This window comes from Epinephelus fuscoguttatus, linkage group LG3 (genome assembly GCF_011397635.1).
Source record: "Epinephelus fuscoguttatus linkage group LG3, E.fuscoguttatus.final_Chr_v1".
NCBI classification, from domain to species: Eukaryota; Metazoa; Chordata; class Actinopteri; order Perciformes; family Serranidae; genus Epinephelus; species Epinephelus fuscoguttatus.
Window position 1 is genome coordinate 11,017,552 of NC_064754.1, and position 23,278 is coordinate 11,040,829.

The 23,278-nt window shown below is 39.9% G+C and overlaps 1 protein-coding gene across 7 annotated transcripts in view; it reads left to right on the top strand.

The window, feature by feature from the left end:
* LOC125886628 (regulator of G-protein signaling 12-like) overlaps positions 1-23,278 on the top strand; it is a 66,125-nt gene that overhangs the window by 31,978 nt on the left and 10,869 nt on the right. For all 7 annotated transcript variants that reach the window (XM_049572964.1, XM_049572968.1, XM_049572970.1 and 4 more), the window contains 2 exons: positions 11,160-11,181; positions 21,919-22,088. In XM_049572964.1, coding sequence (XP_049428921.1) covers positions 11,160-11,181; positions 21,919-22,088 — 192 coding nt within the window. The remainder of the gene's footprint in view (positions 1-11,159; positions 11,182-21,918; positions 22,089-23,278) is intronic.

The window sequence follows — 23,278 nt, forward strand, 5'->3', positions numbered from 1 at the left end:
CAGGGCTTTATTCCCAGAATTCCAGACGGAGTCTCAGAGGATTTCACTTTGGAATAGAGAATGGAATTTTGAAATGTTTGCGGGGACGCTGAGATGGTGAACACAGGGTCCATTGACACAGAGTTTTTGTGTTTGTTTATTCATCAATTTAGTCTGTTATGTTTTTGAATATCTGCCTGAAAATCTTTTTTTCCCAGGAAGGGATAAGATTTGTGCAAATCTGTCTTCCTCAAATCAGGGTTGCATTCAAAGCATCCTCACTCATGCTCACACCTGCAGAGCCTCTTTTGACTTTGGGAACATTACAACCTCACCAGCTTGTTCGCTTCATCCCATCCTCTCTGAGGTGAAGCTCCAGAGTTGATAACGTTTATAAAAATACCCTTTTGTTATATTTGCTGAGACTGACGCTACATTCATTCAGTACCACATAAGAAAATGAATCCGTAGTTGGGTTTCTGTCCAGATGTTCAAATTTTAACAGAATCTTCAGAAAATTGGCAAAAGAAAAAGCAAATTATGTGCTTTTTCATCCACTAATGTTATGCGTATATTCGGAATCGGTTCATCAAGATAAGCAGTTAGGTGGCTCTAATTCTCTAAGCAGGTGTCATTACTGTATACCACTGCAGAAGAAAAACGCTAGTACAACCCCAAATGAAGGAAAACAATTGATGTACAATAACAGAGAGCATAGTGGATAACAGAAATAGAGTTTTGAACAACTAATATTACAGCTCTGTGCTCTAGGAGGAGTTGTGGGAACAGCCCGGTGTGCAAAAGTGTGTCAAAAGCCATCCGGAGAGAAAAAAGAGCTTGCAGTGGCCTATGCAATGACTGTGCACCATCATTTATTTGCTGAGTCTGAGTCTGTTTCCACAGCAGTAAGTCGCATTTTCTGTTTATCGCTGCACCAACTTTTCCACCTTACCCAAGAGTAAAAACTTTTTTTTTTTTTTTTTAAATACAATATTTTGAGATGTGGTTAGAGCATTCTTCTTCCATGCGGAAGGTCAAGGGTTTGAATCCTGCTGGGGTCGACGTCAGCAAAGGCATGTGGTCACAAGAGGTTCCCACCGCCGAATCAAACGGGATCAGATTCCTTAAAGAGGCTTTGGGATAAGGGAGTAACTCGGGAATCTGAGCCAAGTCCTAAACGAGGGCGCATCTCTAGCCTCCTGTAGACAGGAGGTTCTAGACTTAAAAGCAGGTTAATTTCGAGATTTTTTGGTGTTTCCACTCAGGTTTTTTTATGCACAAATTGAAAATGTGCATAAAAAGGTTGATGGAAACACACTTGACAAGAAAAATCTTTGCCTCCTCGTATTGCTTCTAATGGCATTTGCAAGAATCCATTGTAGCTGGATGAAAGCAACCTGTCAGTGTGCAATACAGCAGTCAGTCATGTCAGTCATTGCTTGTGAACTGTGGTACAACTGTCAAAATGATCAAATATGAATCAAGATTCTGTTACGGCATTGCTTATCTCTCACCTCAAATATTGTCAGAAACATATTTTAGTGCACTGTTTACTTGTAAAATGGAAAAGTCTGTGACCCAGACGCCAAGTTGAAAACCATCGAGTGAAAACCAAGCACTGCCCGCCAGCTGGGGCAAAGTTAATAATTTTACAGCTAAACAGTGCATTAAAATATGTTCCTGAAAATATTTGAGGTGACAAATAGGCAATGCAGTAACAGAATCTTGATTCATATTTGATCAGCACTGCCCAATTTGACAGTTTGACTGCAATTCACAAGCAGTGATTGACATGATTGACAGCTGCGTTGAGCTTCTTGAGTCTGATCGGTTGTTTTCGTTGAGCAGCGGTGGATTCTAGCAAATAAGATTTGAATTTATTGAAAGGACAGCCTCATGAATACAAATACAGACACAAATACGAAACATAAACATACAGACAAAACTGCATTACATAACAAGCATACACTACAAATACACAAATACCATTAGAAGCAGTCGGAGGAGGGAGAGGAACGTGATTTTTTTTCTGTCTCGTGTAAGACTGACACTTTCAAAAAATATGACAAATAGTCTCATAAAAAATGACCTACTGTAGCTTTAAACTAAGCTAAAGCTAAGGGGGTTTCATGGTTGCCAGCCCTGGCAGGGTGACTCTGGTCTTCTCAATGGCAGCCACTATTCACCTCATATTCAAAAGTAAACACACAGGCACGCACACATTGAGACTGTTGGCGCAACAGCTTCCTCCTCAGCTGGATGCTTGTGTGTCTGTGGATGTTTGCGTGCAGTCGTGAAATCTGTGTTGTGAACTCGCCCTCTAAGGACAGCGTGTGTGCATCAGTTGTTCGGTTATAGGTGTGGTCACCTGTGGTAGTGCCAGTGTTTACAGGCACATGACTTGATATGTTCAGTGTTCTTCCATATTTCAATCTTTACAGTCATGTTTCACTTACACACATAAAAATCAAATTCCTTACCAAAGGTGGCAGTTGCAGCTCCCAGTGTTGGAGCCAGGAATAGGTTCCTGTGGTACAAACAGTGTTGTCTTTGTGTGTGTGAGTGCATATGTTATCCCTGACAGTTTCTCTCACAGATAGACAGTTTTTATTCACCCTGTAAAGTGTCACTGGCTGCTCTGTGTCTCATCCCATAAAACACAACGTCTTTTTCCAGGAACCATCGTCCACCTCTGTGCACGCGTACAGATAGGAATTCCGGAAACTTGAGATTGTTAAAGAAGACTTTTATGGCTTTATAAAGTATTAATATTATGATAGCAGTGAGAATGAACGGCTGTAAATTGTACCCTCTGTTTCGCCATAGTTTGAACTCGATGTCCAGGCTTCATAACAGATGATGTAAGCCACCCCTCTCCCACTAGTCACAGCTAATAAAGCATTTGGGACCTGTGCGCACAGTGACCAACCACTCCCTGCAAACACGCACAAACACACACACATAAACAAGCCAGGCATGTGGCTACAAGATGGCATTTTTTGTTCAGGGAGCTGAAGGCAGGAGGATCTTGGTGAACAAACATGTTGTGACTTGCAAACAAAATAATCATGTTTTTGAAGCGCACATAATCCATCAGGTCATTTTAAAGCTACTGATCAACAAGGTTTTAATGCAAGATAACACTACAAATCCCACTGGCATCCCTTTTAGCAGCAGTGATGGACTAGGAAGGAAAAACAGGAGGATGTTTGATGTAGATCTGTGTCTGTGTTGCCAGTAGTGAGTGTTGTGAAGACATGTGATGCAGTTATCTTTTGTTGAAGTGGGCCAGAAAGTCATTTTATAACTGTTCAGAGTACAGCACTTCTTAGAACACCCAAAAATATTCTTATGAAGTTCCTCACAGTAATCTCTGATTTTTTTTTTCTGAATTCCACCATTTAAAACAAGATGTGCCAGCAGCTGCAGACTGACTCGAGTTCAAATATTAGGTCATAGGGCAGAGATAAGACTTAGATAAGGCATGAGACACAAGTGGTCCCCTTTCATGTGATGTTTAATATCCAGGATTTCCTACACATTTATTTAATCAGGTGCTGATGTTGACCTGCATCTGTCCCTCTCTCTCTCTTCACTTATATAGAAGTAGAACGCTCTGTTTCTTATAACTACAGTGCCCTCACTTTAGTGTTGTCTATTGTTTTTTCAACCTGCTTTTGATTAAACCAGCCGTATACTCAAGGAAACCACGCACCACGGGTCTAACCTGTGTAACTGCAGCAAAAGAAAGTTTGTTTTCATTCACCTCTGCATCAGCTGCTCCTCTAATCCATCGATTAAATCTGATCAGCAGTGATCAGTGTGACCACAGACTGCTTGACAGGAAGTGTTGAGTTTGATGATTAAACAGTTTATTCTTTAATTCTCCTCCCTGTGACATAACAAACATTCCACCTGTGCTGCGTTCATGGCCCTGCCAAAACCTCAGAATTGAGAGAGGGGACACAGAATGGTCACAAATGGGAAAAAAAACCCTGTCAGCTACCACAACACATAGAATCTATTTCTGTGGGAAACACCAATATCTGATAAGTGCTGAAATGACTGGTGTATTGACACAATAACACCTACAATTGATGATAGACACTGAAGTCATTTGTCAAGGGAAAATGTCTTTTAGGTTTCCAGATTTTCAAATTTTAAGATTTTCTGGCTTTCTAAATGTGAAAAAATGAATATCTTAGAGTTGTGGACTACTAATTACACAGAACAAAAAATTTGAAAGTGTCATTGTGGGCTCCAGGAATTTGTAAAGGGTATTTTTCACTATTTTATAGACTGAACTATTTATTGATGAATATAAAATAATGGAAACAATAGTAATTTAATATGATTCTCGGACTTCATTAGATTAAGATCTATACATTAGGTGAGCTGGTGTAGTTTGTCCATCAGGAAACACAGACAAGTTTTCTCTTTTTTTGTCACTTAGATTTTATTTGGTCCTTTTTTTTAATTTAAGAAAACAGAACATGAACAACATAGCCAGGCGTTTTCAATTTGATGAAATGCTCAGTACATATCTTGTTCACAAAAATGTTGGTTTCTTTTATGTGTCAATTTAAAAAATATACACATAAATTGCTGTGTCTGAACACCTAAACCAGAAAAGCTTCCCTGTCTGACATTTTGATTCACATATCAGTGCGCTAGAAGGTCAAGTATCAAATTGAAGTTATCCTGCATAATTACATCTTAACAGCTGTTACTTATTGTTTTACCAAACTGCTTTTCTACTTTATTGCTGAAAAGATTGTATTTTGAAAGTGCAGGATTTTCTGTCTCTTAGGTCAGTGTCTTTTGTTTTGTGTCTGCCCTAAAAAATCAACAGGAACTTGGCAAGCCTTTACATTGAAATGCAGTTAAAAAGATTCCTAGCAATGGCTGTCATGCCACATTGTAACTGACTCTATCTGAGACTCTTTGAATGGCAACCATTAACTACAGCTCTGTTTGAATTCACAAAATTCACAACCACATGCACATTCTGAGGTTTTGCTTGGAACTGAGTCCTCCACACATGTGGAAACCTTAATCATGGCCATCAGTCATGTGCTGCTGTGTCACTTGGTTTTCTGCTGATCTTATCAGTGCATTTACTGTATGATATATGGGACATAAAAGCCCCATTAATATCTTTGAATCAGCATCAGCAGAAAACAACCGCAGACAATATTGGGGCTTTGACATAGCGGTAAATTGCTACTGCCAGTAACACTCAGTTAATATAGAGCTCACTAAGTTTGAAAGCAACGGAGGCTAAAAGTAGCACACACTTTGTGACATACTGTGGGGGATTTATTTGATATTATGAGTCTCTATTATCAAGACTGTTACATTTTCCAGCTTCTCTGTGGATAGGGGCTTGTGGAGAGAGGCTTGAGGAGGGAAAGTCTGGAAAACCCCAGTCATTCCCTGAGGCTGTCAGGAATGACCGGGATCTGCCAGGAGAGGAGGGGGAACACCACTGGAATGACTGAGGAAGGGTTGAAGGAGGGAGGGTGTGAAGAAGGGAATGACTTGGGGGAAGAGTGGAAGGAGAGAGGTGGTTGTGGGGGACAAAGGAAGAAAGAGTGGGGTTACTGGGTAGGAGGGAAAGAACAAACAAATGGAGAGGAACTGAAATGGGTTAGAGGTGCAGGGAGGAAAAGAGAGGAGAGGGGACTTGGGGCCTCGACTAGGGGCCAAACCACTCCACCACAGAATACGTCTGGAAGTGATCACACTGGAACTGAATGGGGATGGGGGGTGAACACACATGCACAAATGCAAAAGAATGCACCCTACATACAAAAGACATCTCTAACAGATGTCGACCACATGCATACATGGACTACGCCGATAAAAAATACATAGCATGTCTTAACACACACATGAAACACACACACACACATCAGAGGCAGAGTGCACGCTGTTGAAATGTGTGAGATGTTAAATGTGTGGGAGTCTAATCAGCGTTAGGATTGGGTAACCAGTTTCCACTGGTGAGATTTCTGCCTCTGTCCTTTTTTCTTGTCCAGTGGGACGGTTCGACCACAATCAATTGCTATGAAGTCACATCAAATCTGTTTTCACACGCCACTGCCAACCTCTGCTCTTCCAAGAACAGTCTGAAATAGCTAATCCCAGTCATTACACTGGCAATGCCATCTGGCTAGGACAGCTTGGCTCAAACGAGGAAATGGCCAAGATGCACATGAATCAAACCAGCACATATGCTGCACCAGGGAGTCAACTCAGTTAGATTTGTTAGTAAGTGTACGTTGAATCTTTGTCAGGGTATTGCAGGATTTGTGTGTGCAGCAGTTTTATTATTGCAGGATTTGTGTGTGCAGCAGTTTTATTATGGTTCTTTTGTATGTGCAAAATATGAAAAATGTGTCCGTGCGTTTTAGTAACAAGCTCCAGGAAGAAATCTGTCTATGAAGGGCAGGGGTGTTATGCAAGTCAAAAAAAATTAAAGCAGGGGGCATGAGCGTCCTTACCCAGAAAATTCTCTGCAATTTGATATATATATATTCAAAGACTTTGGGGGGGATTATTTAAAACGACACTAAATCAGTTTTAATTTCTAATCTTCCACTGTATATTAGGGTAAACATTGCTCATTTATTTTGAGATTTTTGATCAGTTATTTGTGCTATTGTGGTTATTTACTCACTTTTACAATAGCTTCTACACTGCCGCTGCTTTCCTTGAAAAGTAGCTCAATCTTGTCTGCTTCAAATTCAGACAATTAATATAACATTCATTCATTCATCTGTCATTGGGTGAGAGGCAGGGTACACGCTGGACAGGTGGCCAGACTAACACAAGGCTGACACATAGAGGCAGACAGCCATTCACACTTACTTTTACACCTATGGGCAATTTAGAGTCACCACTTAACCTAACCTGCATGTCTTTGGACTGTGAGAGGAAGCTGGAGAACCCGGGGAAAACCCACACTGACACAGGGAGAACATTCAAACTCAACACAGAAGGGCCCTGGCTGGCTGGTGGATTTGAACCCAGAACCCTCTCGCTATAACCACAAGCAGCTGTTAACTTTTTTTAAAGATTATTTTTTTGGGCTTTTTGCTTTTAATGATAGGACAGAAATGTGAAAGGAGGAGAGACGGGGGATGACATGCAGCAAGGGGCCACAGGCAAGAATCAAACCCGCGGCTGCTGCAGCAAGGATATTGCTATTGTGGATGGGAACCCTGCCCTACCCACTGAGCTACTGGGCAGCCCAAATGCTATTTCCTATATAGAGGTATAGCAGAGTCATGGTGTCATGAGCAGAGAATGAAGTCACGCTGCCTCTATGTGTGTCATAGTCCAAACTTCTCTTTTCATTGTTACTCTCTGTGAGTAACAATGATCAGCCCCTTGTTAGCTAATTGCGGTTGCTCTGCACAGCACTCATACATTGGTCACCACTGATATCGGTACGGTGTAATCGTGGAAGTGCAACGCCCAGCCTTTGGTTTCCCCCTGGTGAACACCTGTCGCTTTGTCAGCACTGTTACCATTGTTAGCACTGTTCATGGAGTTAGTGCCACTAGCTACAAGCCGCTGGCTCAGCCACCCACTTGTTGTGAACCTTATACAGACAATCCTGCCACAGACTCTAAATCGTCAGCTCCTTCATGAAGTCATGTAAAAAGACTATATCCACAATGCATGTTCATTTACAGAACATAGACAAAGCCACAGTTGAAATGAACCTGCAGACATGGCAGTTTCTGTATTTTCAAACACACTGCACAGGAAGCAGCACAAGTTCAGTTGAGACCTTTCTGACATCTAATAGCAGTGTCAGCTCCATTGTGAACTCAATCTCAGACTGAGCAGTCGTAACCTATTTTCTCAAACCCCTCAGCCTCCTTGAAAGAGCCATCATCACCACGAGCCGAAGTTCATATAACCTGTAACCACACCTACGCACTCTTGTATCACTAGAGAAGGAAAAAGAGGGGTAAGCAATAATTGCAGTGTAGGATTTTCATGCCTGCCTTACTGCCTGTCTGCAAGACTTTAAAAGGAATACCAAACTCTCTCCAAGTTTGTTACAAGTTACAACATAATAGTGTATCTCTTGCACTATTAACCCTAACTGAAGACAGTGCTGGGGCTGTCATTTTTTTTTAAAGAATGATGAGATTTTTACCATGCATCTTGAGTCGCATATATAAAATGGAATTCAGTGTTTTGCAAACTATACCCTGTGAAACTATACCCTTAACACATCTCTCCCTTACCAATATTTAATAGGATGCTATGCTATCACAAATAACAGCTATGCCTACGTTTCCCAAATGTTATTATGTGTGTAAAACTAATTGCATTTCATTTTTACATGTTTGAAAAAGGGACTGATAATCTAATGACCTACACACATTTAAGCTGTGGCCTATTTTCCTCCAGCAGCGATGCACAACAGAGTGATACGAGTGTGTGTTGCACACCTGCTGTTGTAAACCAATTTCATCCTGCAACTTTTGGAAGAAACCAATACCATGGGGAAAGAGGGGTTGACTTGTAAAGTACGGTCCATGACATGATTAGAAGAATATATTTGAATCATAATGATAAAAGATCAGAACCAAATATTATTTAGAAAATATATAAATAAATAATTTAAAGTCAATTTAAAAAATCCAGTTTTTAAAAAATTTGGTGAAGCACCTTCCCCCCAGCTTGAATAGGCACGACTCATGTGATGGTGGGAAATCTGAGAGCATATTTACATACACTGTGGTAACCTGGTGACTGTAAAACCTGCATATTTATAAACCAAGGATGGATAATGCTCGGTGTGTTATTGCTACAAGATGCTGTTCCAGAGAACACAGTTTTCTGTCAGTGTGAATGTGTCTGAATCTTACGGCTTACTGTTCAGCTGAGAAACTGACTTATTTAGTTTACCAGAGGCTTCTGTTTTTTTCAATCATTTCATTGTTTTGAACACAAATAATGATCTTTTCTTTCAACACTTCCCTGTCTCAACTTTTCATGCATATGTTCAAATGCATTTAAGTACAGTATGAACACATGGCTGAGGAATTAAGGTTTTCCAGCTTCAGTGAAACACTGGGTGTAAACTTCTGTCAATTATGTTTAATTAATCAGCTTACTGTAGAAGACTGACGGTAACCAGGTTACTTAGTTTGAATTAATCCTCTGAGTGAAGTAACTGCAACTGGTTTGAGGGATTTACTCAAGGTTGTCTCTGTGACCCTTCGTCATTAGGCTACATCCACACCTATATATTTTTTATTTAGAACACATAACAATTGCTATGTTTATACCTAGTGTTCACACTACTCCGACATTTTGGAACCACTAAAACAGTGTTTAAGTATGGATGGGTGGAAATGTAGACTTTTGAAAACAATAATACAGACACTCATGTTTGCTTCCCGACTGGATTTTATCAGTCACGATGTGTCAAGCCAAAACATTAAGGCTGTCTACCTTTTGTGATTTCATCCATCTTGTGTGGATACTTCTTTTCCATTGCCATGCTTCCTCTGGTGATGGATTAGGCTTCTGGTACCACTCTAATATGTCGCCTATATTGGCTTTGTAACGAATCCCAATCTGTTTTCTGCTGCATTGACCACCTTATATTCACGTGTTACTTTTACTAAGAGTTCCACCTCGTCATCAGTCCAAGCAAAGAAATCTCTGGTCTTATTTTTTGCCATTTCTGTAGTAACTTAGCAACCAGCCGTAGAGTAGAAAATCTGCTCCCTGTTTATACATGTGTGTCCAGTGTGTATGAATGGTCATGTGATGTGCATTTTCAGGCATGTTCATATCTGAAACTGTGCTTAAACACTTGTGTGTACTCAGATCGTTTTCGTGTTAAAACGCAATTTTAAAGTGAAAAACTATTCGTGTGGATGTGGCCTTAGTCTGCTTTCATTCTGTGGGTAAAAACAGGGTGTGGACTCGATATTATGCGCATCTGTGCAGATGCTGCTCAGTTTTCAGTTTAAATATAAATTCATAAAATGTAATTTTCTGTGGAGAAACTTGCAATGAAGTGGAAACATTTCTAAGTGATGACCAGACGATAACCCCACAGAAACCTCAAGTCATCCAGGAGACTCCCATGTGTTTGTACTGCTGAGTAACGATGAGATCATTCAAATTTCCAAATGCAAATGTTCCATAGAAAATACCCTCAGAAGCAGCAAATATGCCCTTGTATCTCCTGCACAGCCTGCCTTCCATCATATGAGTAAACATAAAGCCGGTCATTAGCACCATTAGTGGGCAGATTAACGGCATCAAAAGCTTCTGACAGATCGACAGTGTGGCTTAGTGTGGATTATTTATTCAGAGAGCTGATGTGAGTTGGCATTCTGTGTTTGATAAACACTTCTGTCTTTAATTGCTGCTCACCCTTCCTCCTGTTTCTATTTTTTCCTCTTTCCCCCCTTTCTCTCTTTTCCCTTTGCTCCTTCTGAGTCACATAGCGTTCCAGAGTTAGCTACATTACTGATGTCTGTGTTGAATGATCTCATCCCAGCTCAGCACGTCTGGGATAAAAATCACTATTGTGTGCTGTGTGTGTGTTTTTCTGTGTGGTGTTTTGTGTCTATGCCTGGGTAATAGGATATGATCTTCAAGCAAGTTTGGTTTGAATTAGTCTGTGTAGACATCTGTGTCTGAAAATAAGATTAGATACAGATAGAGATACATATGTCGATGCTTGTTAAACTCCAGCTATATTTGGTGACCGTGGGATATGTAAGCAAACATCACACTTGACTGTGAAATTGGGGGCAGGTAGGCCTAAAGTTCCCCTCTTCACCTCTTCACACACACACACACACACACACACACTCTGACAGTAAGCCCCACCCCTCTCAGGAGGCTTTCTTGCAGAGCAAGCACAGCCAGTTCACAGATGATTCCTCCCACACACAAGACAAAGAGTGTGGGCGCTAACCTGACTGTGTCATGATGTGAAAGTGTGTGTGATAATGAACCAGGTTCTGTGAGACACCCAGTTTGTCTGCGTCTGCGTCTGCATGTGGCTTAAAGTACATGTCCAGGCAGCTGCCTCCTGGCGCTGGTGTCCTGTGTGAGCTTGTGTGAAGATGTCTCATCTGTGTGATGAGCTAATCTCCTAATCCATGTCTTTCTGTCTTTCTTTACAGTCCGCTGCCGTCTCCGATGGAGGTGAGTACACATGTCTGTACAACATCTGGCACTCGCCATATCATGTTTTGAAATGCCTTTTGTCATCATCTTTAATCTAATTGGCCTCCTTTGGCCTTCAGTTGTTGAGATCTACATAATATAGCACTTTACGGGATAAAATAAAAAGCTTATAGCAGGGGTCTTTAGTGTTTTTCAGGCCAAGCACCCCTTAGCTTAAAGAGAGACAAAGCAGGAACATAACTACACATATTATGTAAAATTGAGTTGCATGTTAACCTGGGCGTACAATAACATGTAGGGCTGCCTAAAGCGCCATGTATAAGCATAACCCTTTTATTGTGCATACAATACTAAGGTGTGTCTGAGGTGGACGGTGTGTCAGAGTCTTTTGCTTGAAAAGTTATAAAACACTATTGTGGCTCACAAGAATGTCCATACACTTGAAATAATAACAGCACATTGGCCAATATGTTTCAAAAGTGAGTAATGTTAGCTAACTAGTTTGCCTGCTGTCATGGACAGGTGCTGTACACAGTGATTCAGAGTTAGCTAGCTAACATGATTGCACAAGGATTTGTGGGTAACAGTTAGTCTATCATTAATTTTTGTGTATTGTAAATCAAATGGTTTTTTTTAGGAATATGCCAATTTATCTATCTTAATATGTTGGATATATGTTAATGTGTATTTTCAGTCATATTTTAATTAAAAAAAGAAGCTTAGATTAAAGCTTAAATTACCAAACAATTTAGCAGCCCCCTTGCAGGAACACTTAGGACTCCCTAGAGGTGGCGGACCCCTGAAGACCCGGGGCTTATTGTGTAGGGCCAGTGGTGTTGTTCTTAAATGTAGGATTATGGTCAAGGTCATTGTGGATGTTTTGTGAACAGTAGAACTGCCAAGGGTTGCTGTATACCTAAAACCGCCAGGGAATTTACCCGCTGTTAGAATGCATCGAATCTCAAGGTACATGACATCGTAAAATGTTAAATAAACAAATCTTGGTTCATCTATGTATTATTCTACAACACAGCTTTGTAAAATGGGATGCCATAGTTGTAGTCACAAAATGTCAATGTGGTAGTAGGATAAAATGATAATAAGGTTGCACTGAAAAAGACTGATGTCTGAAGTACAACCATCAATCTCTTTCTCTTGCCCATAGTGCAGGACAGCCTAGGATGTATGATGCCACTCTATTACACACAGCAGCAGACAAAAGGCATTGCCATAGCAACATAGATTGTTTATCCAAACATGAGCAATAAATAGCACAAAAATAACTGCATTTTCTGTAAAGGTAAATTTTACACCATGGTGCTGTGAGGTTTACATGTCCATCTTTAAAAATCTGGCTTTATCTAGAAAAAAATTAACAACAGGAAGTGCTTATAACAGACTTTTAGGAGAAGTCACAGACTGGGAGACTTGGATGTTTTATTGAAACAAAGTTCCATACAGTTAAAAAACAGCTGCTGGTAAATTTCACCTGTTGGCGGATCTCCTGTTAATATCTGGCTGCTTTCACAAAATTGACAGATAGTCACAGACAGTCTGGTTTGACCTGCTCTACATCTGCCCCACCTCGGCCTGCTGAATTTGGCAACCCAAGGATAGTCCCACATTTGTAAACCTTAGCTGCACAACAATTTCTTGTGGCACACATGGCCTCTGTTGGGTCTATAGTTTTAACAGTGTGTCAAACTTCTCAGGTATTGTTTTTATTCGTCATGTTGTGCTGTATTGTACTGGACCTCATTTGAGGCAAACTGTTGGTGTCATGCGTAATTAGCATGTGCCAACAATAACAGAAGCTCCCTGATTTGGGAGACTTCTAATGGCGCTTCAACACCTCACAGATGCACATGAAAGACACCATTTATGGCAGGTGGGAGATAAAAGGAGGAAGAGGAGGTGAGAAACAAGACAGAGTGGTGTAGAATGCACGGCAGACATGTTTACATTCAGCTCCAGTGTGCACAAGTGTTTATGGCCACTTGTTCACACCACGTGTCTGTGGAAAAGTGGATGTGTTGTTGGTGAGTGAAGTGGACAGCTTGCTCTCCTTGCACATTTATGTACATGTGATGTATGGAGCATGATGATATACGGACTAGTTTATTACATTTTTTACTTAAAGCACAGAACAAAGCAGCTGACATGACATGTCAAACAAAATGAGCAGCTAAAAAAATAAGAATTAAGAAATAGTGGGCATTACATCCATCCACAACCTTTATCACCTCCTGCAGCTACATAAAGGCAGCATCAAACAAACAAATAGGCTTTACAGACAAATAGCAAGGTTATGGGAAGACTGATTTACAGGAAATGTACAGAGACTAGCTAAACCGATTTAGGAAACCCTTGTGATATGGAAGATGTCAGTGCAGATCCAGTGTACTTTAAGTGAGGATCCCAAACTTTATAAAAGCATCTACTGAAGAGTGAAGCATACAAGAGATATATTCACTGGGAACACACTGCATTAAAAGATTGTGCCACGACTTTTTGTTGGAGCAGCATCCTTCATCCAAAAAGCAAAATATTTTTCCTGGCAGCAGAAGTCAAGAGATTGAAGAGTCTCTTGTGTTTGATATTTGAAATATGACCATCCGGGAGACCGAGTAGGAGGCACATAGGGTCTAAATCTATTTGAACACCAAATATAACGCACAGCTCATCAAAAATACTCGACCAATGGCTTTGTAGCTTCACACAGAGCCAAAAACAGTGACTGTAGCTGCCAGACTCAGAGAGAGGAGACATATTAGCATCTGTTTTGTTTTTGAGAGCAATATTATATACAGTATGTATGATGTACAACTGTGAACTTAATAGATTTGGTGCTGTTACAGATAGATATTTCCACAGCATGGGTCCACACTTTTAGAGAACATTTTTAATGATTTCTCTCAGTTGTTCAAACTAGTAGTATAGACCACTATCAAGAGGACTCGCTTGATATGTCAGCCTTTATTGACTCATTGTTTGTATTGGTGTTATTACAGGCAAGAGAAAACTGTGTATATAAATTGCTAAATTATATTGCTGCTGTGTTATTGCCTCTCTTACGTTAACATCATTCTGAGATAACGTAACAAGGAAACGCTAAGGAAAAGGATACTTGTTTGACAGTTTATCCATTCTGCATACTTCAAGTTAATGAGTCGAGAAACTCATGAACTCACTGAAGGTTAAATGATGGATGTTATCTTCATAGGTAAAGGAATCCAGCACAACAAACCTGTGGGAAATTGTGTGGGAAAGTTGCTATAAAGCCCTCAACTGTGAGACACACATGTACATTTTGGCCAGTTTAACTCCCGGGTAACAGCAACATAACAGAGAACCCCGTTCCCATCTGTAATGCATTGTGAGCTATAATGAAGTCCATTCCTCCCTTGTCTCAGATTGATGGACTGATAAATTAGCTGTGAAAAAATGTGCAAATCTACGTGTAGACTGCATTTTATTGAGCTATGAGTTCACCCTCTGTGGCAAACTCACAACATCTGTATACGTTACATTCTTCTGCCTGCATTCAGTGGTGGAATTCAGATTATTAATGCAGTATAAACCAATTAATGGATTGCGATATATTATGATGGATTACGCTGCTCAACAACACATAAAGTATTTGACATTACCCCAATCTTTACCAGCTGCAATTAGAAGTGCTTACACATTCATGCATATCACTAATTATATTATCCATTTAGTTTGATTCAGGTGTTGCAGTTTAATCAATACTAGCTTTTTGAAAGGTTGTTTCCGATATGCCAGCTCTGAAACTACAAACTACATTTTCATGTTAATACAACTTAACCTCTTCCACTCTCTCCTCTCTACCATAGACCCATATTTGTCTTGTTTAGGGGTGACAGGGAATCTTGGAGATAGCAGGTCAACAGTATATGCCACATAGAAATGGTATGCATCATCTGAAAGCTAGGAATTTTCTAGATGCAGCTCAGGACTGTGTCAAGTTTCTCTAGTCATAAGTGTCCAATTAATTCCTTTATCAGGTGCTATTCATACTTTGAAAGTTTAAAGTGTATAGGATGCTGCTGCAGCACTTTTTGGGTTAATAGCATTAGATACACAGATTTTGTGCTGATTTTGGTGCATTTTTTTTACCTCTTGAAAATTAATAAAATGGTCAAAAATACCTCCACAACACCACATTAAGACACCAAGACCTTGAAGAAAGCCACAGAAAAATCTGTGCAGTGATTTGGTATCTATCACTTATGATATTTGGTGATTTCTGTAAAAATTGCTTTTTCAGCGATTGGATGGCGAGCACTTCTCTTCTGGAAACTGCTGAGCCATCCATCCTTTAAATGCTCCAGTCTCTAGTTTGTGGTTGTAAATTTTCATGAGGCTGTGATTTTCTCAGAGGACACTATAGCTCATTTTTTACAGTGATGTCTGTTTTAAAAAAAGGTCTCACTACAGTGAAATGGCTACTATGGGGACTAACATCATCACACTTTAATACAGTTGGGCAAAGTGAAATCACAAGAGTCTCAGCTTTCCAGTCAAATCCAGTTTATGCCCAGTATGCAGAAATATTCAAATACAATAGGCTAAAATAACACATATGTATTGCATGAGAAAAACTGAAAAGACTGTGTGGAACTAGCATAAAGAGGACACGTCTGTAAAGGGGAGACTCTTGGGCACCTGTAAAATCATTTTCATGTAGATATCTTGAGGTGAGAGGTCAAGGAACCCCAGTGAAAATGTTCATGCCAGTTTCCCTCATCAAAATTTAACTTTGAAGCGTTATTTATCCCCCTTCCCGACAAGATAGTATGACACGGTTGGTACCAGTGGATTCCCCAGATCTTTTAGTTTCACTCTAGGCCGCTACAACCTCCTAAAGACAGTAATGTCATCAAGGACGTCAGCGTCCTAGTGGAGTGGAAGAGGTTTAACATATTCACATTTATAGACATTTTTATACACTTAAATAAACTAGTGAAATCAGTTATTGTGACACCAGGAAACTGCTCACAATAGCACACCCTAGACAGTGTGTTTTTAGAGCAAAGAAATTAAACAAAATACCCCAAATAACTCATTTATTTTGAATTAAATAAAACTGACTAATCTGAGAACACACATTAAAATGCCTTTTAAGCCTCATTTTATATTTTATATGTATATCCTGTGAACTTGCTCTCCAGTGTTATACATATGTAGTGTAGCATGGATTTAGATCATGTTTTGTGTGCATATACTAAATGTCACTCTATGACTTTTATATACAGCAATTAAACTGTAGTTGCAGAAGGCCTAAAGCAGTATATTACATCTTGTGTTGTGCCTTATTTGGAATCCGTGTCCCACATTTTGATTTATTTTAATCTGTCAGAAAAGTGAAGAGGCGGTTGACAGATATTCTGCCTTGTTCTTTGCATCAGTCAGCTGTGTGTGTCGCTGTATGAGGGCTGCAGGCCTCATTAGTCTCAGTAGTGGCCTTCCTTTAACAAGCTCCTCATCAATACTGCAGTTTTTGTGTGCATGTGTGTGTTTGTATGTGTGTACACATGTATGCGCTTGTGCTCCGGCGTTTTTAGTTCCGTCCTCCCTCGGCTCTGAATTATTCATTATCTCAAGGCCTGTGTGTGCTTGTATCACTTGCCTACCTGGAAACTCATAGTGGTGTGTATGTATGTGTGTTGTGACCTGACTCTCTCTGTGTTCTCTGCGGTTGTCAGCCAGCTTGCTCGCCACCACCAGCCTCTGTCTCTCCTCCTTCTCGTCTCCCTGTTTTTCCTCTGTCTCGCTTCTTCCTTGTGATGCTGTCAGCTGCTCTCGTGTGTGTGTGCCCTGTCTTGGACTGTGTGCTCAACCTTGTGTGTATGAGTTTGCAAGGGGCCCTGATAGGGTAGAGTATGGATGGAGGGGCTTGGTTACCTCTAAGGATTCGCTACTTGCCCCGCTGGCACCACACAGGCTCCTACCAGCTCTACCCAGGTGAGGATTGGTTCAGATGATTCTTCTCTGGCTAGAGGAAATGTAGAATTTGGGAGCAATAAATTAAACTAATATTAACCTCAGTTTAGCTTTAGGTTAGTCGTTGAAATTCTTTTAAGGATTGCCCCACGATCACAAGATGCAGATGGTTTGCCAAAGTAACTATCAGCTGCAGGGCAGGAATCAGATGAGCTTAAAGGAGCTACAAGGAGTTTTTATTTTTGACGTTATATTTTGTGTGAATGACTGATGCTGAGGCAGGATTTTCTGAGAGAAAACAACAAAAAAAAAAAAGATAAGGGGCAATGGTAGAGCACAAGAAAAAAACGCAAGTTAACTTTGGGTAGTCATTCAACAGATGTAGAGAATTGTGGATTTGATAGCATTCAAAACTGACCCTGAATTGGCCCTCTTCCTTTTTTGGCAGGTGTGGAATATATTTTTTGAAATACAGTGCAAGAAGTAGTGTAATATCAACATATATATTTATGTATGTTAGGGCAATGTTAGGGGCAAAAACAACATTGTCACTGTCGTATTACAGTTGTTAATTTTACACAGTAACAAACGTGATAAGTTTCCTCATCACTATGCATCCTGCAAACAGCAGTGTTTAAGAAAGACAATAAGAAAAGAAGTTGCATGTGCTAGCCAGATCAAGATCTTGCTCATGGAAACAGTGATAATCATCATAATAAAGATACTACATTTTATTTAAAAGGCACCTTACAAAAATATCCAAGGTCACCTTACGGTGCGTAAAATAACATAAGTACCAACAACTACCAGTTTTGTCCACAGGGGCTCTTTAAATCAGCACAAAATGAAAGTTCCTTGTAGTTGCTTTATCCTGTCTGTGTTCAAAAATGTTGTTGCTCGCCTGAATGGTGTTAAGTGTTGTACTGCTCTGCTGTTTCTTGTCTCCATCTTCATTAAGAGATAAAAGTGGCTTTAGAAGGAATGTTAGGAGTGAGGCAGTGACGCTGTCGGTGGACCAAATTCTAAGACTCTTTAGGTACTTATTATCCTTCTTATTGTATTTTTCTGGTCTGCTATTATGGAAGGCTAACTTTGCTCACTCTGTCACTGAGCTCTGTTGAGCATTTTCACAGTAATGCCTCTCTAAAGGCTGATTTCCTTTTGTATGCACAGCAAAATGTACCCTCTGTGAAATGCAGATATCAAAGTGTACACTCTAATCTTGCACAAAGTCCCTGGAGACTTGGTTTTAAATCTTTAAGGGGAACTATGCAAATTTTCAAAAAGTATTATTCCTGTGGTCTAAGACAGTCCAAACAGTCTAAATATGAGCAACTCTCTCCCAAATCTAAAAACTAGAGTACTAAAACTCAAATTTGTAATGCCCTAGGGTATGAAGTCTAGAGCTGCTCCGTAGACAGTGAATGCTGGAAGTTGTTAGAGATGATGTTAGAGATGAGAGCACCCAGGGAAATATTCTGAATATATGTGTATATTCTCTGTTTCAGAACTGAGAACACTAAGATAGAAGAATAAAGCTCATTTGGGTTTAAAAAAAGAAAACAAACATTCTGTGGGTCCACAAAATCAGTCTCTCACTCATTGTCTATGGAGCTGTACAGACTTCATACCCTGTGACATCACAAGTTTAGACTTACTTCTCTGGTTTCTGAGAGTCGCTCATGTTCATGAATATTGATTTAACTTTACTAGACCATGGAAATAAAATATTGGAATTCTTAATGTAGGTGTGCTCCCCTTTAGGTATTTCTCTATAACATTAAATATTCATGTTTTCTAGTATCCTGAACCTTTAAAATCGTACTCTTCAGTGATGGCTGTGGTAGAAATTGTCATCTCTTACTGTGTATATCAAGCTCTATTCTTTTTTAAATTACACTTTCACTTTCATTTATGCGGTGTATACTGTACATGCATTTAAGCATGTTTGGTTTGTTAGTTGGCTTAGATGACTTGTGCAAGACAGGGGAAATCACTGTAGACCGTTTCATTAGAATTGCTTTGCTAGGCAACGGCTTGGGTCCATGTCTACTTCCTGTCAGCTGATGTCATTCATTGTCAAGTTTGAAACCGCCTATTTAGTGAATTTTTATTTTGAGGAAAAAAATTTGGGAATATCTCAACTCTTGTGTGGTAATATGAAATGACATCTGAGACTTCTCTCTTGTTGTTCGCAGCCAGATATTACTGCTGTGATGTGCCTTTATAGTGTTGGCCTGTGTCTTTGACAGACAGGGGATCTATTCAGAGTGTATACTGTGATAGACTCCAGCCTCTGTGGATCAGAATGAATCACTGAACAGGATAAGTGGTTAGAAGAATGGATGAATTAGTGTTTTCATCTCATTCATGGGGATTAAAATTACCATTAATGACTAAAGCAGGAGTCTTAGTCATTGTTTACTATGCAGTTTGAAACTAAATGAGAGTGAATAAGGTTTGAAAAAAACTTAATCCTCAGTGTATAACCTCTCACTGAGAAGAAGAAACTGGTGAAAAATGTGCAGAAGCAGGAATCACACTGGAATGATCTATTAATAGCCAAGTTTCCAAGTTTGAAATTACACATGACTTGTTGGGCAACATTATGGCCTTTCAGTTTATTTACAGGATTTGCGTGGTGTCAGGCACCTGACCGGTGATGCCTTCCCTCTGGCCGTTCTTTTATTTTGTTTTATCTCAACTGAGCATCCCGCTTTTAGTTCATCAGGCCCGAGGCTCAGTTATTCTGGTTATTATCAGCTTCTCTCTTGTGCCTTTGCTTTGCAAGTTTGTCTTAACATTAGGAACACAGACGTACTGAGGGTCTAGTTGTGAGAAAAAAAAATCGATTCTTGAGTGCGTTGGGAGCCTCCTTAGAGTGATTGATCATTCATGCACAAAACTTCCTAATTGGAATGTTAAAGTAGTGCTTTGTGAGTTGCTACAGTGTTAGGTAAATTGTTTTGGGGAGTTGTTGAAGATCATATCAGTGAGACTATGAAGCGCAAGTACGACACAAAGATAATGTGTGCAGTGAAGCATGTTGTCAACATACTTTCAACAGTACTGAAATAAACAGCATGGAGTTGCAGGGATACTTGCAGCTTTTTGGTTACTTGTGTCTCATAAGTACGTTATCTTTTTCCATGTTTTCATTTTTATACTTTATGTGGAATTGCATAGACATTTTCTGTTGTTTTACACAACTCCATTGTCCACAACTACACTAGTTTTTGTTTTTCACATGAGTGTTTTTGCATGTATTTGTTGTATTATGATATGCAGTATATGATGTCACAGTCTGGCGCTTGGAACATGGCAAGAATAGGAAACACTTTTTGTAATTTAACCTTTATTCAACCAGGAGTAAAAGAGACATTGAGATCAAAAATCTGTTTCAAAGGTGTCCTGGCCAAGACAGGCAGCAGCACAGATAACATGGTTGCAGGAAAAAAAGAAATATATAACAGTTCAAATTGTAAACAAAAAACATCTTACAGTAATTAAAAGATATTAAAAGCATTCTTCAATCCGTCCAAACATCTACAGGGAGATGTGCCTGCTTCATAGCCCATGTGTCCAATGAGACCAGCTCCTAAAGAATAAAGAAAATTTGTAACTGATTTCAAGCCGAGGGAGCAACATACTTTAATGTTCCTTTTCCCAGTTCAGTATTGACTGTAGGAACAGTTAGCAAGAATAAGTCCTGGGGGCTAAGACAATAACTTCCTACAGTTTTAGAAAGATGTTGACTTGTAGGTAAACAGGTAAAAGACCAAGAACAGTCTTACAAATAAGAATGTGCCAGTGGTTAAGTCTGTGGGTTGGACAAGGCAGACCATCCTACCTGAACAAAAAGAGAGCAATAGGGAGTAAGGGCTTTGAGATTTGTAATAAATCTCAGTACTCTGTGGCAGACAGTATCCTGTGTGTAAGCATTTTGAAGACACATGAATGTATAAAACATCCCCATAGTCCAGCACAGACATTAAGGTGGCAGCAGCAAGTTTCCTTTTGACCTTGAAGGAAAAACAAGACTTGTTTCTAAAATTAAAACCCAAATGTAACTTCAGTTTTTTTTTCACCAGTTGCTGAATGTGAGACTTCAAAGAAAGACAATCATCGGTTATAATTCCAAGATATTTGTAATGAGATACAGACTCAGTCTCAGAGTCCTTTAGCATTTGAAAACATCATGACTTTTGTTTTGTCAGCATTCAAAACAAAGAACACTGATTCGCTAAATCATAAAGGCAGATTATTTATAACTTCAAACAGATGGGTAGATAAAATCTGTAATATCAGTATTGCAGTGTGCGTGCGTGTGTGCGTGCGTGCGTGTGAAAGCATGCTGTAGTGGTGTTGTGTTGTGAAATGAAAGGATAAAGCAGCAGCAAACCACAGCAGGACACGTGTGGGTAGAGGAGGTTTCATTGGACTGGCTGCTACTCTGACCTTATCACTGGCACGGGACACATCATGCCACTAATAGTGCTGAAGCCCCTGCAGATGGAGAAAAACAAACCGGCAAGCTTGCAGAGAGAAAAATAATCATTTGATTTTAATCATATCACCCATCCCAGACCAGAATAATCATAAATTATGCTGTTGTGAATGTGCACTGACAGTGGAAAAAAAGAAAATCAAAATTAAGATGCAGGGAAAAAAGTTTTTAATTACTGCTGACTGAAAATCAAATTGCGAGATACCTGGAGATTCTCAGCCCTATTTGAAAAACTACCACTACAAGTATTTGATGTTGTTTTTTTCTGTGTGTGTGAACAGAACTTAACAGCGTGGAGCTGCAGGGCTGCAGCAGCGACAACAGTCTGAACAGTAATGCCAGCCTGCCCAGTGTTCAGAGCCACCGGCGCCACACTGAGAGGAGAGTGGCCAGCTGGGCTGTCTGCTTCGAGAGACTCCTGCAGGACCCCGTGGGAGTCCGCTACTTCTCGGTACTATAAACAGCACATGGCTGGTGTTGGCCAGCGCATTCACATAACAGATAAGCTATGCTTCCCTCAATTCAATTCAGTTCAATTTTATTTATAAAGCCAAATATCACAAATCACATGTGATTTGCCTCAGAGGGCTTTACAGCATACGACATCCCTCTGTCCTTTGGACCCTCACAGCTGTTAAAAAAAAAAAAAAAAAAAAAAAACTTTTACGGGAAAAAATCAACTGTCAAAAGGAATTTAAAGCTACAGCTGGTAACTTTATAAAAAACATTTTTTTATTTTTGCTGAAACTGTATTCAGACAGCACTAAATGTGACAGATAACCTGGGGGGAAAATCGTTAAAAAAAAAAAAATCATACTCCTCTGCCTACGCCATTGCCTTTCCAATGGACTTACCACACGTGAATGAAAACATCCAATCAGAGCTGAGAAGGTGTTGCAGCTGTCAATCATGTCACTGAACATGAACTGCAGTCTAACTGTCAAACTAGGCACTGCTGGTCAAATATGAATCAAGATTTTGTCACTGCATTGCCTAGCTCTCACCTCAAATGTTTTCAGTACTTATTTTAGTGCACTGTTTAGCTGTAAATTGAGAAAGTTTGTGTCACAGCTGCCATGTTGGATGCAGTTAAACGGGAGTACCAAGCACTGCCCCCCAGCAGGACCAGCTTTCTCAGCTTAACAGTATGCTAAAATATGTTTCTTAGAATATTTATGTGAGAAATAGGCACTGCAGAATCGTCATTCATATTTGATCTGCGATTGATACGATTGACAGCTGCTTTAGAGAGACTCCTTGGCTCTGATTGGTTATTCCTGACCATGCCACAGTCTGATTATAGCAAATGTCATTAGAGGCAGTAGGAGAGGAGGGGGGACATGATTGTTTTCGTAGATTATCTGCCTCATGTACTTCTTTCAGAATATAATGACGGTTTCAGCAAATGTGGCACAAAATTATTTTATAAAAGTCACCTTTCTGATATTGTAAAGTTAAAAGTCAGGTCAGGTGGGTTTTCTGTGTCTTCTGACTCATCATGCATATTACAGTAACTGTATATGAAGATGGACAATGTGTCTCATCTTCCTTCCACTGCACAAAAATGAACCCAAATATCCCTGATACGGCCGCTGCCATCTTGTGCTGGTGACATCATTTGAGGCCAGAGTCTGCACAGTA